Source organism: Mya arenaria, chromosome 3 (assembly GCF_026914265.1).
Source record: "Mya arenaria isolate MELC-2E11 chromosome 3, ASM2691426v1".
In the NCBI taxonomy this organism is placed as follows: domain Eukaryota; kingdom Metazoa; phylum Mollusca; class Bivalvia; order Myida; family Myidae; genus Mya; species Mya arenaria.
Genome location: NC_069124.1, coordinates 55223902 through 55247909, shown reverse-complemented (window position 1 = coordinate 55247909; position 24008 = coordinate 55223902). Strand labels below are relative to the sequence as shown.

Below are 24008 nucleotides of genomic sequence, written 5' to 3'. Positions count from 1 at the left end.
CAGTATGTGGCCACTAACGGACGACAGAGTAATGAGACCTTCCTATTTGGTCAGTGAATGGCCACAAAAGGACGACAAAGAAATGAAACCCAACAAACAAAACGGTAGAGACCCACCTTTGTGATCATCAGAGGGCCACACACGGATGACAGGGTTATGAGACTCACCTATGTGGTCAGTAGACGGCCACAGACGGAGAAACGATAATGAGACTCACCTATATGGTCAGTTATTGACCAAAAGCAGACGAAACGGTAATAAGACCCACCTATGTGGTCAGTAGATGGCCACAAACAGACAACACAGTAATAAGCCCACCTGTGTGGTCAGTAGATGGCCGCAAACGGACGACACAGTAATGAGACCCACCTATGTGGTCCGTAGATGGCCACAAACGGACAAAACGATAATGAAACCCACCTATGTGGTCAGTAGATGGCCACGAACGGATGACATAGTAATGAGACCCACCTATGTGGTCAGTATATGACCACAAACTGACGGCACAGTAATGATACCACACTATATGGTCAGTAAAAGGCCGCTTACAGACCACACGATAATGAGACCCACCTATGTGGTCAGTAGATGGCCACAAGAAAACGACACCGGAATGAGACCCACCTATGTGGTCAGTAGATGGCCATAAGAGAACGACACCGTAATGAGAACCACCTATGTGGTCAGAAGAAGGCCACACACGGGCGACACGGTAATTACTAATAAGTCATGCAGATAAGGTAAATAAATCGGCACAAACGGACGACCCAGCAATGTGAACAACCTATATGCACATTAGTTGGCGGCCAAAAACGGACGACCCAGTAATGAGACCTACCTATATGGTCAGTAAGTGGTCACAAACAGACAGCACGATAATAAGACCCACCTATTAGATCAGTGAATCGCCTTAAACGAACGGCACAGCAATGAGACCCATTAATATGGTAAGCATATCGTCACAAATGGACGGCATAAGTGTGGCCCATTTTTATGACCACAAACGGACGACACAGCCATGAGAGCCACTAATATGGTCAGTAGATGGCCACAAACGGACATCACAGTTTAAAGACCCATGTGTGGCCTGTACATGGCCAGAAACGGACGACACATTAAAGCACTTCACCGTGCGACGCTTTTTAATTTAGTTACAGATTCTTAAGTTAAGAACATTGCAGTGCCAAGTAGCTCAGTAGTATATTGATTTCTTTTGAATTCGCATTTGATAGTTTCTTGGAGAATCATAAGATTGTGTTTAATGTAGGGTTGTAAACAATAAGTTTGGCTAAATTGTTTACAGCCTTACATAAAAACTATATCTACAATTCATGTTTTGTCCTTTGAATTACATATTTCTTTTCAAAAATGATATTATTTGAGATCACTAAATATAAGAATTATAACATTTTGATTAATGGGCTATAGGATAACTAGTTTGCGACTAACAAAAGGTAAACGGGTGTTAAGAAATGAAGACAAAAAGATGTAAAGACAGAAAGGGGAAAGACAGAAAGAGGAAAAGACAGAAAGAGGAAAATATAGAAAGAGAAAAGGCAGAAAAAGAAAAAGACAGAAAGAGTGAAAGACAGAAAGAGTAAAAGACATAGAAAAAGGCATACAGAGGAAAAGAGAAAAAGAGGAGTAGACAAAAAGAGAAAAAGAGAAAAATATAGAAAGAGTAAAGGAAGAAAGGGGAAAGACAGAAAGAGAAAGTGTAAAAGACATAGAAAAAGACATACAGAGGAAAAGAAGGAAAGAGAAAAAGAGTTTAAGACAGAAAGAGGAAAAGAAGGAAAGAGGAAAAGACTGAAAGAGGACAATAGAGAAAAAGAAACATATAGAAAGAGAATAGGACAGAAAAAGTAAGAGAAAGAAAGAGAAAATGACTGAAAGGGGAAATAAATAGAAAGGGGAAAAGACAGAAAGAGGAAAATATAGAAAGAAAAAAAGACGGAAAAACGGAAAAACAAACAGTGGACAATATAGAAAGAGGAAAAGACAGAAAGGGGAACTATAGAAAGAAGAAATGACAGAAAGAGGGAAAGACATAAAGAGGAAACACAGAAAGAGGAAACACAGAAAGAGGAAAAGGCAGAATGAGGAAAAGGCGGCATGAGGTAAAAGAGAGAAGGGAAGCAACAGTAGAAAAAGATCTATGTTTATTCAGAGTTGAACGCGTTATTGCTACGAATTTCATACTTGAAAGCTCCTAAATTGCCGAATTATGTTTGTAATAAATGAGATCCTTCGGTATGCTGGGTCTCGTCATTTCGCTTCTGGGGACATCGTCGAAAGAGGCGGTATTTGTTCTTCGCTTCCTGGCCACAACCTCTTGCAACAATTTGTTTCTGTACTCATACCATTTCCTGTTGCCCTGGAACTTTTCATAAAGCGTCTTGTTGCTCGGGATGGAGTTTTCTCGCTTACTTTTCAAGCGCCTCAGCTGTTCTGACTTCCCCATGATACTAAACTGAGCCACGTTGATGAGGGCGCATTGAGTCTTTCCACGTGCCAAAACAAAGGTGTCACGCAGATTCTCACCTGAAAAGTGTGCAAATAAGTGTGCAAATACGTATACATTCAAATTTTTCGTTGGTAAATGGTTCTAGCAGCTCCGACCGGTTAAAGAAAAAAATCAGTTGACTGTTATACTGGCTTATTTGGTTATTGTGTTGTAGTCACCACGACATGTCCTAGTATGTTTCAATTACATATTAATTAATATATATTGTTCTGTGATCGTTGGGACCGGACAAATGATTGTATGTTGTCAATTATTTAGCTACTTATATGGATCTTAAAACATCATATACGATAATTACTCACGTGATGATGTTAACGTCTATAATTGCACTTAAACTTATTTTATTTAGTACAAGTTGTCAGAATTACATAAATTTTTATGTATCCATGACAAAGAATTAAAATCATACGTGTAAAGACCGTAATGTATGATATCGAACGTATGAAGTTTTTGAATGAATTCCTCAGTTAAGGACCGATTATTTACAATATTTGCAATATTTACATGTGACTTGAAATATTACATAGAATTAGACATCGGCAAGTAAGATCATCGTAAAAGTTACAAACACCAAAAACATTATTTGCAGTTAGGCTGATAATTAACTGCCAACTCTACATACCTACACCAAAGTAGTTTCCGGCCATAAGCGTAGTCACAGTGAGAAACCGGACCTCGTCCCTTTCAAAACGGCGGCTCCTGGCGTACGCCTTATTGAGGAACCCCTCACGGCCGGAGGCTGTGCTGGGAAGCAGGATGTTGGGGCGGATGTAAGGAGACTGGTGGCGAACCACCTTGATCCGCCGGACTATCTCGCATTGCCCCTTCACAACAAAGTACACACTGTCAGTGGGACCGTCTATATCTCCCAGTATCACCTGTTTAAGGTAACAGATTCAAACAAGTTAAAGCTGCACTCTCACAGATTTAATATTTTGACAACTTTTTTTGTCTTGGAATGAGCCAATTTTTGCGAAAATCCATGGACACCAGTTATATAAGACTGCTGACAAAAATTTAGGTCGCAGATGTTTCTATTTAAGTTCAAAAAATGATGTTTAATTTATACATTTTTCTTAAACCGTTGGTAATGATTTAAGCCATAAAACATTAATTTTCGAACATAAATATGAAAATCTACGATCTGATTATTTGTCAGCAATCTTATATCATTGGTTTGAAGATATTCACGCAAATATTCGCTCTTTCCACGACAAAAAAAGAAAAAAAAGTTGTAATAACGGATATCTGTGAGAGTGCAGCTTTAAAGAGGTTATATACGACATGGTGCTTAACCTATTAATAAAATAAACACGATTAAATTTTGCTTTAACAAGAATACGAGATAGCCTAAATCCAAAATGGCTTCATTTCTAAAACAAAAAGGGTTCCTGACATGTTCCATATCTCTGAAAGTTATGCTAAGTTTCAAGTATTCAAAATGAACCGTTGAAGTTCGACACACTATTTGCAAAAGTACTAAGATTCTTTTGCTGTACCGTATTGTTCTTGTAATCTTTGAGATCCGAGGAATCTGCACATATCTGGAGCTGCCGGTCCGTCCACGCCTTAAAGTGCTCGCAGCCCCGCATGAAGTCGAAGCGCAAGTTACAGTCACGCTCCCAGTGGGACCGCAGGGCCTGGTTAAACTCGGCTTCGCTCAGACTCAGGAACTCGGATTTTCCTGAAAATGTATCCGAAAATATATGGACGCTTAGCATTTGATACTGAACCAAGGCATGATTATACCAAATCAGACATTAGGCTACATTCATTATAGGTTTTAAAGCTAGATGGTTTCCAAAAAAACAAATGCTAAACATGCTTAAACTGCATGACCTATGTTTTTGTTTACATTTTCAGCATAGTCAATGGTTGTATTCCTTTGCCGGATTTGGGTAATTTTATTAAAAACATAGTGGTTATATATGTTTAAGTTTTCGTATAAGATAGTTATTTTTTCCTACCATACTTAATGGTTAGCACAAAATTGGATTTGATTTTTATTCGATAAGATGGTGTTAGGGGTCATGCAAATCTAGAAATCAGTGTTCGATTTTAATGTTTAAGTATTTTTGTGTTTTATAGTACCCTATTGGAATTTCGCTTGAGACATTATGTCAATTATTGGCACCTACTGCTGTACTGTCGTTATGACGCGTTCGTTTGCTCCTACATTAAGCTTGTAGATATTTTGATCATGCATGTGGCCGTTATGTGTAGTTTTACCACATATTGCAGAAATAGAACATCATTGATTAAGGTGAAATTTGTTAATACAAATATCGTTTATTCGCAGCACATATTCGCATTGCGATGTATTATTCTACACAGTGATGTGCATTTAGTAGTTTCATGTAATACATACTTCATGGCCTGTAAACGCCAGCTCCACCACTTTACGGTGGTGCAAAGAAAAAGAGCTGTCGACACTTCCGTGGTGGAGCTGTGCCCTATGTTTACATGAACAAACGTGAGTATAACAGTTTGCACAATATTAAAACGAAATAGTAACCAGCCTACAGTAGAATTGTTCTTACACGATGCCACATTCTCCGATTTTCGAAATATGTTCGTTAAATGAAATTATCAAATAAAATATAAATCATGTATACATAGGGCACGGCTCCACCACGGAAGTGTCGACAGCTCTTTTTCTTTGCGCCACCGTAAATTGGTGGAGCTGGCGTTTACTGGTCGTGTACTTCAACAGGTACCAGTATCTGACGTAACATCTTGAGTAAATGTAGCCATTTATATTAAAATCCAAGAACCAAATATGATCTTGATGTGTTGTTCTTATTGCCAGTGTAAATGAACTGTTTAACAATTAATTCGTAATTTATTCCACATTGAATATTTGTTCATATGTTTTACGACTCTTATACTTATATGAGAAATGAGTTATCAATAGATCTTGAAATCTTGACTAAAAACGAAAGAAAAATGTTGGTGTTATCAAGCATTTAAATTTGATTACCTTTGCATACCGCCGTGTATTCTCTCCTCATGTTGCGAATCAGGGCCAACTCCCCAAACGTCGCACCCGCACGAAGTGTTTTGATGTGGTATTTCATTTCCTCTCCTGAAAACGAACACATTCGGTAATAAAACCAAACTTCAAAGTATGATCATGAACTTTTGGTTTATTTTGCGCTTCCGTTGATTTTTTCCAGAATTTATTAAATTATGAGTAAAATGGAAACATTTGCCACTTTATTCTGTATTCATTAAATCTATGAAATAATCTTATAGTTGGCCTTTCTAAATCGTTATTTTTTATGGAATCTCCCATACGCACTTTTTCGATAAATACTGATTAACAAGTTCGCCATCGACTCAATAAGCCTGTTGACCGTCTCGACAACGGTTACAAAGCCGTATCAATCACCCACCCTTCCTGAGCCCGTGGGTAGTGAATTGGTTCTGTATTCACAGTTACTAGCATACCTGTGTCTAGAACGTCCCTGCGCATGAGATCCAATTCCCCGGAAACAATGAAGTACATCCGGGATCCGGGGTCCCCCTGACGGAGGATGACGCGTCCGTCTTGAAAGTCGTCGTACCACATGGTCCGCGTCAGGTCATGACGGACAGACTTCGGGTACTTGGCGAACATCGGGAGTCGCATCATCACGTCCTGTGGTCGGGAAAGAAATGAATGTTATGGTACGCAGCGGTTAAAAAAATAAACTTATCTTAACACATTTTGAAGAAAAACATTACTCTTACGAGAAATCTGTGAGAGTGTCATTTAAGGAACAACTTACATGCAATCTTGCAAAGTTAATTAATCAGCTGATATATTATAAAATCACTGATAATGGGATAAAAGAAATCGCAACTTACCACCGCTCGCTTAAAATGAACTTTGGATTACGTGACATTTAAATGAAATATAATGAAGTATAAATAAACACATTTTCGGTCGATTTATTAAAACTTAACAAGAAAAAAAAAACAAAAAAAAAAAACGTCATTGAAAAAAAGCGATACTCTTTTATTGCTTTTTATAAAGAAAAAAAACACACCAACAATTTATATTGTTTTGATTTAATAGAACAAAAAAAATAACAAAAAAAACACCTCACACACAGTACCTACAGAAGTATTTGCAAATTTGCAAACGAGTTCATAGTTGGTGTAAAACGAACAGTTAATATTAAGTATACTTACCAAAAGTATACAACTTGAACTCGATGAGGTTGCAATGCAAAGTACGTGTACCATTTCATTTCAAAACGGTAAAAAATAACACAAACAATAATTCTGAAGGGAAACTCTATAATTTAGACACTTGAAAATCAAAAAAGCATCTACACAATTCACAAGGTTGACTCCTTTATTTTATTATATAAAATAACATCAACACAATTCGGAAAGGTACATACTTAATTTAAATACTGTAAAATCAAAAAAGCATCAACAAAATTCTGAAATTTCACATTTTTATTTTATGTGAAACAAAACATCAACATAATTCAGAATAAAACACAATTTATTGCAATACGAGAATGCTGTTTTACGGTCGGGAACGGATCTACAATGATGCTGTTTTACGGTCGGAAACGGATCTACAATGATGCTGTTTTACGGTCGGGAACGGATTTACAATGATGCCGTTTTACGGTCGAGAACATATCTACAATGATGCCGTTTTACGGTCGGGAACGGATCTACAATGATGCCGTTTTACGGTCGAGAACGGATCTACAATGATGCCGTTTTACGGTCGGGAACTGATCTACAAGTATGCAGTATTTACGGTCGGGAGCAGATATAAAATTATGCAGGATGCCGTTTAACGGTCGGGAACTGATCTACAATTATGTAGTTTTACGGTCGGGAACTGATCTACAATGATGCCGTTTTACGGTCGGGAACGGTTTTACCATGATGCAGTTTTACGGTCGGGAACGGATCGAAATGATGCAGTTTTACGGTCGGGAACTGATCTACAATGATGCCGTTTTACGGTCGGGAACGGTTTTACCATGATGCCGTTTTACGGTCGGGAACAAATCGAAATGATGCAGTTTTTCGGTCGGGAAGGGATCGAAATGATGCTGTTTTACGGTCGGGAACGGGTCGATAATGATGCCGTTTTACGGTCGGGAACAGATCTACAATGATGCTGTTTTACGGTCGGAAACGGGTCTACAATGATGCCGTTTTTATGATCGGGGACGGATCTACAATGATGCCGTAATACGGTCGGGAATTGATTTACAATGATGCAGATTTTACGGTCGGAAATGGGTCTACAATGATGACGTTTTGACGGTCGGGAGCGGATCTACAATGATGCCGTTTAACGGTCGGGAACGGATCTAAATGATGCAGTTTTTACGGTCGGGAACTGATCTACAATGATGCTGTTTTACGGTCGGGAACGGGTCTACAATGCTGCCGTTTCTACGGTCGGGAACAGATCTTCAATGATGCTGTTTTACCGTCGGGAACGGGTCTACAATGATGCCGTTTTTACGATCGGGGACGGATCTACAATGATGCCGTAATACGGTCGGGAGTTGATTTACAACGATGCAGATTTTAGTGTCGGGAGCGGATCTACAATGATGCCGTTTTACGGTCGGGAGCGGATCTAAAATGACGCCGTTGTTTTAAAGGTCGGGAACGGATAAAAATGACGCCGTTTTGAGGTCGGGAACGGATCCACAATGATGCCGTTTTACGACCGGAAACGTTTTTAAGGAATTAACCACCGCTGATCCGTCACCATCGAGCAAATACGTTCGACTGTTGAAACTGAAAATATTCTTAAAACATCCATTTATTGGCAAGAATTAAATAAAATGACCCCTTAAGAGCAAATATATTTCAAATGTCTATGTTCACCGCCTATTTTTACTGACTTCGAGCATAAAGTAGTCCAGACGTATCTCGCTTTATTTTCCGAGAAAGTTTATTGCAGAAATTTGATGATGCTCGACCGTCAGCATATGGTAAATTTTTCAACTATTTATTGACGAGGATAAATATCTTTTACAAATGACCCCGAATTCTCGCCAGCATGATAATTTCGGAAAAATCAATAGCCATTCGTTATTTAAGTTCGGTAAATGATTCTAAAAAAACGTCTGGGAAATAACTATTTACTTAACATTTAGCTTGTTCTAACCACTTATCCTTTCAAGTACTCCTAACATTTCATAACAAACATTTGAATACAAAAAATTACAAAGACAACCTACCATGAGTACCCTGGCGTCCGCGTCAGTTCTGTCGGGGCCGTCCTTCCTGAGGGCGTGCCGCGCCCTGCTGCTCAGCCCCCCGTAACTCAGGGCCGACTTGAAGTCGCTAGGATCAAACGATAGCTCGACACCGTCCTCAAACCGCTGAAAAATATGGTGAGGATATTGTTCGTGCATAAATATACCTTTACGAACGTGCCATAAATTGCGAGTGCGCTGACGTTTCGATAGCAAACCCTAGCTGATATTTCAAAACAGAAAATAAAATACCAAATTGATAAATTTACTATTTAAAACTCTTCCCTATCAACCTTCGAGAAACATATACTTGTTGGGTTTCGCTAAAAAATTGCGAACATTTAACCGTTTTGCTTTAATCTTTTAATCGAACACTTCGAAAAGAACGTTACAAGAATTGGCTAAGTTCGAGGATAAATAGGCTACGTTTTTGGATCTAGACGGCTTGCCGAATATTTGAGTCCCTTGCTTCAGTGTCATACCACGTGATAAATTGCGTCATGAATGCTACGTCGGAAGGACATATTTTGTTTTGAAAAAAGACTTCAAACAAAGATAAATTCACTATTTCTTTACCCTTTTAAATGAAACATAGCGCAGTCTACGCCGCTTAAGGAGCTAAGCCTTCGGTCTTTTACCAGAGTTTGATTGAGAGTCTAGTTTCTTAAATCACTTCGTCAAACCTTTTCACAATACGGCCGTCTGACGGAGCACTGTCAAAACATTATTTTGGAAACAGGTTTGTCGAAGTGTTTGATGAAACTAATGACCTCATGAAATTTCGGTAATATAACAAATACGGGGCTCTTTAAACGGCATAGACTGCCTTTTGTTTTATTTAAAATAATATTGTAAAAGAAAAGTTATCTTTGATTTAAGTTTTCATTTAAGCAAAATTTTGCCTTCCAACATAGCATTTATGACGTAATTTACCACGTGGTATACACACACTGTACTTAGTTTCTGGTTTTTAATCATCACAGAATTTTCGAAAGTTTTTATTTCTACTTTAGATGTTTATACAACTTTATGACTAAAACAAGACTTTTAATCTTTTATTTCTTGGAAAACTGATCATTTTTTAGGATATTCGCTAGTGTTCAAATGCATTAAAAAGAGATTCCTAATGAAACCTTAAACTCCTTGGATTTTTCCTCCTCCTGTATACGGAGCCTTGACACGTTTAGGAGAACGCGGATGTGGATCAAGATTCGAACCAACCGCCGGAAGTTTTCTAAAACCGCCTGTCTCCGCTCCTCGGACGTCTAAACGGGTATATAAGTTACGTAAATACTTTTAACGTTCTTTAAGACTCTTGCAAAAAAGGGAAAAAACGTACAATTTGAGGCAAGTATTAGGTAATATGTTATCAATCAAGGGATGTGGTCCAGTGGCATAGATGTCTGTCTCTCACCCATAAGGTCGTGGTTCGAGCCCCACTACGAGGAGTAAGGTCCGGTTATATCGGTGTCCGCCTCTCACTAATTAGGTCGTGGTTTCGATTAGTTTAAACAAAAATTTAAAAAATATTCGTTTGTTTCTAAAACTTGATACAGCGCGGGTATTCACATATATTTTGGAACAAAACATTTAGTGTACATGTCTGTAACATTATACATAATTTAACATTTTTTATAAATGTATCCGTAGAATATATTCTAATCAAACAGTTTCAAAGACATAGTCATGGAGTTGGAATACATATAGGTATATTACACAAAGCTAAAAATTCGTAATTTGCTGTTAAAGCTGCACTCTCACAGATTGAACGTTTTGACAACTTTTTAATTTTTTGTCTTGGAACGAGCAAATTTTTGCATAAATATCTGCAAACCAGTGTAAAAAGACTGTTGACAAAAGATCATGTCGCAGACTTTCATATCTCCGTTCCAAAATTGATGTTTTATGCATTGTTCTTAAACCGTTGGTTTAAGCGATAAAACATCAATTTTGGAACGGGACTATGAAGATCTGCGATATGATCTTTTGTCAGCAGTCTTATATCACTGTTTTGCAGATATTTACGCACAAATTTGCTCATTCCTAGATAAAAAATAAAAACGTTGGGAAAACGGTAAATCTGTGAGAGTGCAGCTTTAAAAGTCAATATAAAATACCATTTTAACGTCGGATAGGTCGACCTTGGATGTGACTTTATTTGTTTTCTTTCGCTGCCTCTCAAACTTTACTTCCAGAGGCCCGGCTGAAAATATAAGCATCGTAGATATTGCAAAAGGTTTAACAGTGTAACAGAAAACGTAACCAACAAAATGCCTTAGCAATGTACATGTAGTTTAAAACACGGCTGAGCAACTGACAATGCATCAATGAAAGAAGTGCCCGACCAAAGTTTGGTAGGAAGAAAGTATTATAATTTGGTAGAAAAACAGGAGTATGAAAAACATTTACATTCGAACCCCGTTGGCTCGAAATCCCAGTGACCGGCGTAAATATCTCGAGCCTCGGGCAGTTCGAGCCAAGCGGGAATGCTTATCTTCAGTATTAAAAAAGCGGCCCCTTACATCAAGATCGAGCAAACGAGGAAATCGAGCCAAACGAGTTCGAACCAGCGGGGTTCGACTGTAAATGTTGTTCAGAGACACTGCAAATTGCTTTATCACAGCTGATTTAGACCATCACTTCACTACTTTTTATTGCTAGATCGTGTTTCAAAATAGAAAAGCGTAACACCTTTCGTTTGAATTTTAAAGAGCCCCCCGCCTTTGTTCGCGGGTTGTTTCTTATAGATGGACAGCTTTTGACTCTGGCTGTCGATAGACAGCCGTCTCTGTTCCCGTGCATCCGGGCCGTCCGGGGCCGGTTGGTTCACCGGAGCATCGCTTTGTAGAGGTGCCACTGCATTAAAACAATAAAATAAAAGTATGAAATCAAAAGTTTGCTGGTTACAAAAAGAAGCTGAAAATTGCGACGGAAAATTACAGATTCGGATTGCAAAAACAATCATAGTATATTGAGCAGCTATGTTGCCCTGGGAAAAAAAATCATTCGACGTTATGTACCGTATTCTCTTTTTCATATGGGATTTTTGTCTGGCACTTAAGATTATTTAACTATGGTCATTGGTAATGTTCGTAGTATTTCTCCACCCATTTTAAATTAAAGTGATAAACATTCTGTTATAATTGTTAATTGTGAACCATTTCATCAATGTAAAACAATTAACTCTGGAAAATCAACCCCAGTGTATTGCATTTAGGACATTGTTTTATCCATAACAATATATAATTTTGAATGATGTATGCATTGTGATTTTTGTTATCTACTGCATCCAGACCCTAAAGACACTATTTGTTGTGTAACGGAAACCTAATCAAGGGTTTACAACAGTGTTGTGACTTTCCGGAAAAGCACCTTTCAATATTACAGCAAGTTGTATATTCCAAAAGGATCTTCAAACCAAGAACGAAATGTTCCTTATGAATAGGATGATAGTGTTAAATATGAATACATGTGTCAATAATGAGTCACGGACACTACAGCTAAATGGTTGTGTAAATAATGCGTCACGGACACCACAACTACATGGGTGTGTAAATAAGGCGTCACGGACACTACAACTACATGTGTGTGCAAATAATGCGTCACAGACCCTACAACTACATGGGTGTGTAAATAATGCGTCACGGACACCACAACTACATGGGTGTGTAAATAATGCGTCACGGACACTACAACTACATGGGTGTGTAAATAATGCGTCACGGACACTACAACTACATGTGTGTGTAAATAATGCGTCACAGACACTACAACCCCATGGGTATGTAAATAAGGCGTCACGGACACTTCAACTACATGCATGTGTAAATAATGCGTAACAGACACTACAACTACATGGGTGTGTAAATAATGTGTCACGTACACCACAACTATATGTGTGTGTAAATAAGACGTCACGGACACCACAACTACATGGGTGTGTAAATAATGCGTCACAGACACTACAACTACATGCATGTGTAAATAAGGCGTCACGGACACTACAACTACATGGGTGTGTGAATAATGAGTCACGAACACCACAACTATATGTGTGGGTAAAAAAGGCGTCACGGACACTACAACTACATGGGTGTGTAAATAAGGCGTCACGGATACTCCAACTACATGGGTGTGTAAATAATGCGTCACGAACACCACAACTATATGTGTGGGTAAAAAAGGCGTCACGGACACTACAACTACATGGGTGTGTAAATAAGGCGTCACGGACACCACAACTACATGGGTGTGTAAATAATGCGTCACGGACACTACAACTACATGGGTGTGTAAATAATGAGTCACGGACACCACAACTATACGGGTGTGTAAATAATGTGTCACGGACACTACAACTACATGGGTGTGTAAATAATGTGTCACGGACACTCCAACTACATGGATGTGTAAATAATGCGTCACGGACACTACACCTACATGTGTGTGTAAATAATGCGTCACAGACACTACAACTAAATGGGTGTGTCAATAATGCGTCACAGACACTACAACTACATGGGTGTGTAAATAATGTGTCACAGACACTACAACTACATGTGTGTGTAAATAATGCGTCACAGACACTACAACTACATGTGTGTGTAAATAATGCGTCACAGACACTACAACTACATGGATGTGTAAATAATGCGTCACGGACACCACAACTACATGGGTGTGTAAATAATGCGTCACGGACAGTACAACTACATGGGTGGGTAAATAATGCGTCACGGACACTACAACTACATGTATGTGTAAATAATGCGTCACAGACACTACAACTCCATGGGTATGTAAATAAGGCGTCACGGACACTTCAACTACATGCATATGTAAATAATGCGTTACAGACACTACAACTACATGGGTGTGTAAATAATGTGTCACGTACACCACAACTATATGTGTGTGTAAATAAGACGTCACGGACACCACATCTACATGGGTGTGTAAATAATGCGTCACAGACACTACAACTACATGCGTGTGTAAATAAGGCGTCACGGACACTACAACTACATGAGTGTGTGAATAATGAGTCACGAACACCACAACTATATGTGTGGGTAAAAAAGGCGTCACGGACACTACAACTACATGGGTGTCTAAATAAGGCGTCACGGACACTACAACTACATGGGTGTGTAAATAATGAGTCACGAACACCACAACTATATGTGTGGGTAAAAAAGGCGTCACGGACACGACAACTACATGGGTGTGTAAATAAGGCGTCACGGACACCACAACTACATGGGTGTGTAAATAAGGCGTCACGGGCACTACAACTACATGGGTGTGTAAATAATGAGTCACGGACACCACAACTATATGGGTGTGTAAATAATCTGTCACGGACACTACAACTACATGGGTGTGTAAATAATGTGTCACGGACACTACAACTACATGGATGTGTAAATAATGCGTCACGGACACTACAACTACATGGGTGTGTAGATAATGAGTCACGGACACCACAACTATACGGGTGTGTAAATAATGTGTCACGGACACTACAACTACATGGGTGTGTAAGTAATGTGTCACGGACACTACAACTACATGGATGTGTAAATAATGCGTCACAGACACAACAACTACGTGGGTGTGTAAATAAGGCGTCACGGACACTACAACTACATGGGTGTGTAAATAATGAGTCGCGAACACCACAACTATATGTGTGGGTAAAAAAGGCGTCACGGACACGACAACTACATGGGTGTGTAAATAAGGCGTCACGGACACCACAACTACATGGGTGTGTAAATAAGGCGTCACGGGCACTACAACTACATGGGTGTGTAAATAATGAGTCACGGACACCACAACTATACGGGTGTGTAAATAATGTGTCACGGACACTACAACTACATGGGTGTGTAAATAATGTGTCACGGACACTACAACTACATGGATGTGTAAATAATGCGTCACGGACACTACAACTACATGTGTGTGTGTAAATAATGCGTCACAGACACTACAACTAAATGGGTGTGTCAATAATGCGTCACAGACACTACAACTACATGGGTGTGTAAACAATGTGTCACGGACACTACAACTACATGGATGTGTAAATAATGCGTCACGGACACTACAACTACATGTGTGTGTGTAAATAATGCGTCACAGACACTACAACTAAATGGGTGTGTCAATAATGCGTCACAGACACTACAACTACATGGGTGCGTAAATAATGAGTCACGCACACCACAACTACATTTGTGTGTAAATAATGCGTCACGGACACTACAACTACACGGATGTGTAAATAAGGCGTCACGGACACTACAACTATATGGGTGTGTAAATAATGTGTCACGGACACCAAAACTACATGGGTGTGTAAATAATGCGTCACGGACACTACAACTACATGGGTGAGTAAATGACGCGTCACGGACACTACAACTACATGGATGTGTAAATAATGAGTCACAGACACCACAACTACATGGATGTGTAAATAAGGCGTCACGGACCCTTCAACAACATGGGTGTTTAAATAATGAATCACGGACACCACAACTATATGGATGTGTAAATAATGCGTCACAGACACTACATTACATGGGTGTGTAAATAATGCGTCACAGACACTACAACTACATGGGTGTGTAAATAATGCGTCACAGACACTACAACTACATGGGTGTGTAAATAAGGCGTCACGGACACTGCAACTATACGGGTGTGTCAATAATGCGTCACGGACACTACAACTACATGGGTGTGTAAATAATGCGTCACGGACACTACAACTACATGGATGTGTAAATAATGCGTCACGGACACTACAACTACATGGGTGTGTCAATAAGGCGTCACGGACACTATAACTACATGGGTGTGTAAATAAGGCGTCACGGACACTACAACTAAATGGGTGTGCAAATAAGGCGCCACGGACACTACAACTAAATGGGTGTGTGAATAAGGCGTCACAGACGTTACAACTACATGGGTGTGTGATTAATGAGCCACGGACGCTACAACTGCATAGGTGTGTAAAAAATAAGTCACGGACACAAACATACATGGGTGTGTAAATAATGAGTCACGGACACAACAACTACATGTGTGTGTAAATAATGAGTCACGGACACTACAACCACATGGGTCTGTAAATAAGGCATCACGGACACTACAACTACATGTGTGTGTGTAAATAATGAGTCACGGACACAACAACTACATGGGTGTGTAAAAAATGCGTCACAGACACTACAACTACATGGGTGTGTAAATAATGCGTCACGGACACCACAACTACATGGGTGTGTAAATTATGTGTCACAGACACTACAACTACATGTGTGTGTAAATAATGCGTCACAGACACTACAACTACATGTGTGTGTAAATAATGCGTCACAGACACTACAACTAAATGGGTGTGTGAAAAAGGCGTCACGAACACTACAACTACATGGATGTGTTAATAATGCGTCACGGACACCACAACTAAATGGGTGTGTCAATAATGCGTCACGGACACCACAACTACATGGGTGTGTGAATAATGCGTCACGGACACTACAACTATATGTGTGGGTAAATAATTAGTCACGGACACTACAACTACATGAGTGTGTCAATAATGAGTCACGGACACCACAACTAAATGGGTGTGTCAATAATGCACCACGTACACTACAACTACACGGGTGTGTAAATAATGCGTCACAGACACTACAACTACATGGGTGTGTCAATAATGCGTCACGGACACCACAACTAAATGGGTGTGTCAATAATGCGTCACGGACACCACAACTACATGGGTGTGTAAATAAGGCGTCACGGACTCTACAACTACATGGGTGTGTAAATAATGAGTCACGGACACTACAACTACATGGGTGTGTCAATAATGAGTCACGGACACCACAACTAAATGGGTGTGTCAATAATGTGTCACGGACACCACAACTACATGGGTGTGTAAATGAGGCGTCACGGACACTACAACTAAATGGGTTTGTAAATAAGGCGTCACGGACACCACAACTAAATGGGTGTGTCAATAATGCGTCACGGACACAACAACTACGTGGGTGTGTAAATAAGGCGTCACGGACACTACAACTACATGGGTGTGTAAATAATGCGTCACGGACACTACAACTACATGGGTGTGTAAATAATGAGTCACGGACACTACAACTGCTGGAGATGTCTAAATGCGTCACGGACACCACAACTAAATGGGTGTGTAAATAATGCGTCACGGACACTACAACTAAATGGGTGTGTCAATAATGAGTCACGGACACTACAACTGCTGGAGATGTCTAAATAAGATGAATAATGTATGGTTGTTTTTGTTATTTATAGACTATCTTTATTCATCTTTCAAATTTCTAGAATTTTCTGAATCATTCAATTGATAATACCAATTTAAATAGCATTTTAAAGTCAAATAAATTTCGTACAGAAATATATTTATTAATTTTGATTTCTGTTTGTTTATTGATAAGTTTATAAGGATAAGGTTGTCCATTTTAAGGTGACATAGCGTAACACACCCACCTTCCTCCGTCTGCTCCTCCTCCTCCCACTCCTCCGTGATGTTGGCCACCTGCGCCGTCCCCTGACTCCGCTTCCGCTTCTCTCGCTTTTCTCGTTTCAGCGCCAGCGCAACAACCCGTCTGAAGGTTATACATGTACAACAATGAACTATAATTCAATCTAACACAATATTACAAGACAACCTTCCTACGTGCTGTTTTACTCTTCTCCTCTTCCGCTCCGTCGAAACCACTCCCGTCTCAGTCTCGCGGCGATAGCTTGGCTAAACGCCATCAACATAACATCAGTATTATATCGCTCTTTCAGTATCAATACGGATAATATTTATACCTATATTTTTTTCAGCTTCAGGTCAATGTATCGCCCCGAGGCAGTCGCCCCGCTATAGCTTCAGGTCAATGTATCGCCCTGAGGTAGCCGACCCCGCTATAGCTTCAGTTCAATGTTTCACACCGAGGTAGCCGCCCCCGATATAGGTATGAACAAGTTTACACAAAACTGTGTTCAACAACCATATGTATCCGAATGAACATTTCTAGTGAAGTACGGCGTAATGTACGCAAATATCATCAATTATCGCCAGAATTGCCCTATCATTTTAAGTTTGCACTCGTATGACTGCATTGACACTACTATATATACTGATACGTAACATGTTTACTGTTTTCAATGATTTAAACATATTGAACCTTCATCAACAAAGTTTTCCTACTTAAAGCGTATAGACTCGCAGCGCTTTTGAAAGGATGGCATTTCTTGCAGGATGGACGGCCATCGACCCTGGGCGCCCTTAAGATGACCCGGCATCGTGCTGTTTTGGCGCGATTTGAAGTTCCTGGATGCAAAAAGTAAATTTGCGTTTTAATATATTATCGTGCTAACAAGAGAATCTTAACCAAAGTTTGGAATTATAAAAATCAGATCTCCCGTATCGAGGACGTCATTTGGTAATACTAGCCAACCTAAGATTTGTAGTTGATTGATATTTAAGATTTGGAATAAATCGAAACGATGTTTTAGTGTATTCATATGGAAATCGTTTCAGCTTAAATGCCGAGAGTTAATTTGCATGTACCCAAAATATGAACTTAATTTAAAAATATAAACGAAAATAAGTAAGCACTACTTACTCGGTCAAGTTATCGTCCGCAATTAGAAGAGGTGTTTTATTAAACGGAGTCTTCCTTTCTGCAATGACAAATAGATAATTGTTTAAAGATGCACTCTTACTCCCGAATAAAATGTACCACTATTAATCCAATTGTTTTGGTATACGAAAAAACGAATGAATACATGTCGAAAACAATGGTTCTTATGTATGAAGGATACCGAGTTTCATTTGAAAGAAAGGTGCAGACAACATGAAATTCCTACCTTATGTATACTATATTTTCCATAAATTCATTATTTAGTAAGTAGTAAAATGTGTATCACTCAAAATATATGTTTGTTATACATGTGTATATATTGATTTTGAATAAGAGTGTCACTTTAGCTGTTCTAGCGCGTACCGTAGTTAGGGTTAGGTTTAGGTGTTTTTTAGCAAGGCAGAGGTAATTTTAGCATACATTGTACATATTCCTTTTAAAAGTGGTGAACCTCCACTCTTTCATGCTTTCGCGACGAAAGGGCGAGAATGCGCCATGTTACTTGGCCAACAACCAATTTATTAACAGTGGTCGATCCTGAAACGTCCCAACAACCGTTGCTAAAACTACGTCACTTATCTGTATTTGACGTCGTCTGCAGCCAACTGTTTGAAATTGTTATTCTTAAGTTTGGTCAGCGTCAGCGGAAAAGTTGATTGATTTGTCAATTCTTATCTAATAATATCTATTAACGAATCAAATCAAATCATTTAATGTTGATTGATTGGTCAATACTTATCTAATAATATCTATTAACCAATCAAATCAAATTATTTAATATGAAAATTACCCGAAAGTCATGTACGGGCTCGTTATTATAAATAAGACATGTTGCTCATATAACCTCGCTCGATATATATGATAACAAGCAAATTCGTTGAATTGATATCCCCCGCCTGATTGGGCTAAGTCAAGGAATGGAAATCAATTGTTGATGATATATATATATGAGTTTGAGTTTGATTGCAACTGTTTAAATATAAAAAATATTGTATATAATGTAATATTTAGAATTGACCAAGAAACCTAGTTTATAATTCCATGTTAACCAGTTCCAAACTAATCTAAGATTTCCTCAAGGCAAACATTCTAATTAAGTTTCATGAAGATTGGGCCAAATATATGCAAAAAATATAGACTCTCGAGTGCCCACAAAGTTTTTTTTAATATTTGACTCAGTGACCTCATTTTTGACCCCACATGACCTACAAGTTTAAAACTATTCCAAGATTTCATCGAGGCATTCTGATTAAGTTTCATGGAAATTAGAGCAGATGTATTGCCTCTAGAGTGCTCCCAAGATTTCTGTAAAATATGATCCAGTGGCCTAGTTTTTGACCCATATGACCCACTTTTAAAATGCAGTCGAAATTTAACCTAAGAGAATATTCTGACCATGTTTGAACTTAATCAGACCAATCACCACCATTAAATAGTTTCGGACAATATTTTTGAAAGTTTTGACCTAGTGACCTAATTTCTTATCACATGTGACCCAGTTTAAAACATGTCCAAGAGTTCACCAAGGAAAACATTCTGATCTAGTTCCATGAATATAAGACCATTCATATTGCCTCTAATGTGTTTCAAAGATTTTTCTAAAATTTGACCTAGTGACCTAATTTTTGACCCCATATGCCCCACTTTTACAAGCGGTCCATATTTCATTAAGGAGTACATCATGACCAAGTTTGAACATAATCCGACCAATTATTTCCATTCCGGACAAAAAAATCTAAGATTTGACCTTGTGACCTAATTGATCATATGTGACCCAGTTTTAAATAAGTCCAAAATTTCATCAAGGAAAACATTATGATTACGGTTTATGAATATTTGACCATGTATAATGTCTCTAGTATGTTCCAAAGATCTTTCTAAGATTTTACCTACTGACCAAGTTTTTGACCCCATGTGACCCACTTTTTTAAGTGATCCATATTTCATCAAGGTTTACATCATGACCAATTTGAACATAACTTGACCAATCATTTCCATGATATGGTTCCGGACAAGATTTTTCTAAGATTTGACCTAGTGACCTAATTTTTTATCATATGTGACCCAGTTTTATCTACGACCAAGAGTTCATCAAGAAAAACATTCTGATAAAGTTTCATGAATATTTCACCATGTATAATGCCTCTAGTATGTTCCAAAGATTTTTCTAAGATTTGACATAGTGACCTAGTTTTTAACCCCATGTGACCCAATTTTAAAAGTGATCGAGATATGATCAAGGGGAACATTCTGACCAAGTTTGAACATTTTCTGATCAATGCCTACCAAGATATGATACCGGACGGACGGAAGGACGGACGGACGGACAACGCCAACACAATATCCCCCTCCCGAAATCTTCGATTCGGCGGGGGATAACAACAGTAAGTATCTGTTTTCATTCCTTAAATAGTTTAAAGAGAGCCATATAACCACCATAAACGCCATTAACCCCCTGCCTCCCAACCGCTAAAACAGTTTAATTGGTTGCGAATGATACGGAATGCAGTTGTCCCTACGTGTGTGGGATTGACTAAGGTTGTGGGGCTAGTCTTACATATTATTTTAATTATATTTTTAACACATTTTCTGCGGCAAGGAACACGCACATATTATTTATATCACTTTGCCTAACTCTGCCACTTTAAATATATTCAGTAAGTTGATGATGCATTGCAGCTCTTCCCATTGATAGAAGAATTTTAAAAAGTCTTCAACATGGATTTTTTTGGGAAATTTACGCCGCAAAAATTCCTTTAAAATTGAAATATTAAGCTGCTGATATTTCATTATAGTAAAATAATAGCCAAAAAGCTTTAGAACGCTATTGAAAATAATTTAAAACGTGGAATATGGGTGTATATAAATCGTTGTCAACACAGAATCCAGTGTCTATACCACGTGATAAATTGCGTCATAATTGCTACGTCGGAAGGCAATATTTTGATTTGAAAAGAGACTTTAAACAAAGATAACTTTACTATTTCTTCACCATTTTAAATGAAACATAGCGTAGTCTATGCCGCTTACGGAGCCCTGGCTTCAGTCTTTTGCCAGAGGTTGATTGAGAGTTTAGTTTCTTTAAACACTTCGACAAACCTTTTGACAATACGGCCGTCTGACGGAGCACTGTCAAAACATTATTTTGGAAACAGGTTTGTCGAAGTGTTTGATGAAACTAATGACTTTATCAAATTTCGGAAATAAAACAAATGCGGGGCTCTTTAAGCGGCATAGACTGCCATTTGTTTCATTTAAAATGGTGTTGTTAAAAAATGTTATCTTTGATTTAGTCTTCATTTCAAGCAAAATTTTGCCTTCCGACGTAGCATATATGACGTAATTCATCACGTGGTATACAAATACTGTGAGTGAGTGAGAGTCCCTTTTATCCTAAAAGGAAGACGGATTAGATTTAGGACCTTTCAGGATCTGCCATGTGACACCTTAGCTCGCAAAATTACCCGATACTCTGATCTCCTCGCGGCTGTGTCCGATGCTCGAGCTGAGGTTACTGCTGTTGGAGTCGTGGATAGGGTAATCCTCCAGCGGGCACGTGAACAGCTCCCTGCTGACCGTGCCAGGGCCCGTGCTCTGTAGAGTATCGAATGGAAAGACAGGCAAATAAAATGCTCCAATCTTAAGGACCGCGGTCACTATCTATATAAATGTGCCTGTCATAAATGTGAGAAGTCATCTCTTACAATTATACAATTTATTAACATATGTTTAATTAACGAATTAATGTAGTCTAAACGTGGTTTAAAAACTTAAAAATAAAAACAAAAATGCAATAAATATAGATGTTTACCACCGTGCATCAAGAAAAGGTTCTGCACAAAGGTGTATCATAAGTATTACATAAGCACAACTTTTGTGATATTTGTTGATGAAAGGGAAGTGGTTGTTCGAAATGCATTTTTCCACGTTTGTGGGATTTTTAGTCATTGGTTAATTTGATAATTTAGTCCGTTGGTCAATTGCAGATCGGTCAACTTCAGGCACTACAGCATAACATCGGCGATGCACGCTAACCACAGACCCCTCAAGCTTATCAGAACCTTTGTGCAATCATCACACCAGGCAACTCCGCTAAAAATCATCATATAACCCTTGCACTCTCTAATCGAGACTTAAGTCTATGTGATTTGGCAACGCAAGTACATGGGTTCTGCTTTCGGAATTCTTTAGTTGTACAAAAGTAATATCTTGCTTTACAGCCCACACAAATTTGCCCTTGCCAGTAAAATTTTGCATATCAATGAGTGTTACTGCGAACATAAAAAAGTCTATAGTAAACCTCTATGACCAGACCCATGAAACGCTAAATATGCTTCAAACATGTGGGAATTGGCCAATTCTGGACAACCCTTATATGTATCGTCTTTAAAAGCCCGGTTTCCAAGGGTCATAACTTTGTCTTTTCAATGTTCCAGAAACACACTTAGTCTCGTGAAAGCATGTCTGTGCAGTTTTTGCTAGCTCGGTAATACCAAAACGTCCCTCCACCTTATGGTATAAATTTGAATATGGAATTGGCTTACTTATATTACGACGTTATAATCTGCTGCTTTGGCTGAAAAGCACCAGCAGAGAGCATACAAACATCTGTCCACCCATGCAGAACACTCAGCAGTACGAGAGAACTTTAGACTGAATGCCTTCCAACTCCTCTCCCCATCATAATTTAGTGGTTTTGGTAGGGATCTAATTAATAATTGCTGCCTTTTATTACGCTTTATTTACCGAAGGTTACACATTTAGACATATGAGAACATAACTTTCAATATGGCCTTCAAAGTATAGACACAAAAGAAAAAGCATTATTCTTGAAAATAAGTCACCTGTCACCTGTCAATATTAAAACAAGAAAGATACATTTACATATAAAACTATACAACATTCTGTTTATAAATGGCAGTGCCGTAGCCACACTTAAAAATACACCGAGGCAGAACGGTTTATGGGGGTCCGGGGCAGGTGCCTCGGTGTGCCTCAGTGTAGCTACGGCACTGAATGGTGACTGTTTTTGTTTTATCGTTGACATTGAATAAGCATCTTATATACCTGAGAAATCATTATTTTAATATTATATTTTATAATAAAAAAAAATTGTGTACGTAAATGGTTCCCATTTGAATTTTATAATAAAAAAAAATTGTGTACGTAAATGGTTCCCATTTGAATAAATGTACATGTATGTTATTTGCATTGAAATCAGGGACTAAAGGAGGCTTTAGTTATTTACATAAAGTGAGAGTTACCTTCATATCTACCATAACACTTTGCTCTTCAATCGATTTACCATTGCCAATGTCCTCTTTGGTCTTTATTTTGTCCTTTGTTTTCGGCACCCATTCGATTTTTTGGAAAATGTGTCTAAATTGGTTTTGCAGGCGTGGTATACCAAACTCGTTCTCTTGTCTCACATCTCTTATCCACCCAGAGAGTCTCTCATTACGCCTCTTCTTAGCCTTTTCCAAGCCCTCTTTTGTCAGTGGCATGATGGTAGATTTTTTTTAAAGCACAAGTGACTCGTTTTTGTTTTTT

At 38.6% G+C, this 24008-nt stretch overlaps 1 protein-coding gene across 1 annotated transcript; it reads right to left on the bottom strand.

Annotated features, from left to right (window-relative positions):
• Nucleotides 1-2212: 2212 nt before the first annotated feature.
• Nucleotides 2213-23962, bottom strand: LOC128226134 (uncharacterized). The gene is made up of 14 exons (XM_052936025.1): nt 23723-23962; nt 21923-22052; nt 18441-18498; nt 18023-18145; nt 17311-17429; nt 11452-11616; nt 10878-10963; nt 9894-10025; nt 8743-8886; nt 5978-6167; nt 5508-5612; nt 4027-4211; nt 3150-3405; nt 2213-2544 (listed from the first exon to the last, which is right to left on the bottom strand). Exons 1-14 carry the CDS (start codon nt 23960-23962, stop codon nt 2213-2215), a joined length of 2265 nt encoding a protein of 754 aa, XP_052791985.1.
• Nucleotides 23963-24008: the final 46 nt, after the last annotated feature.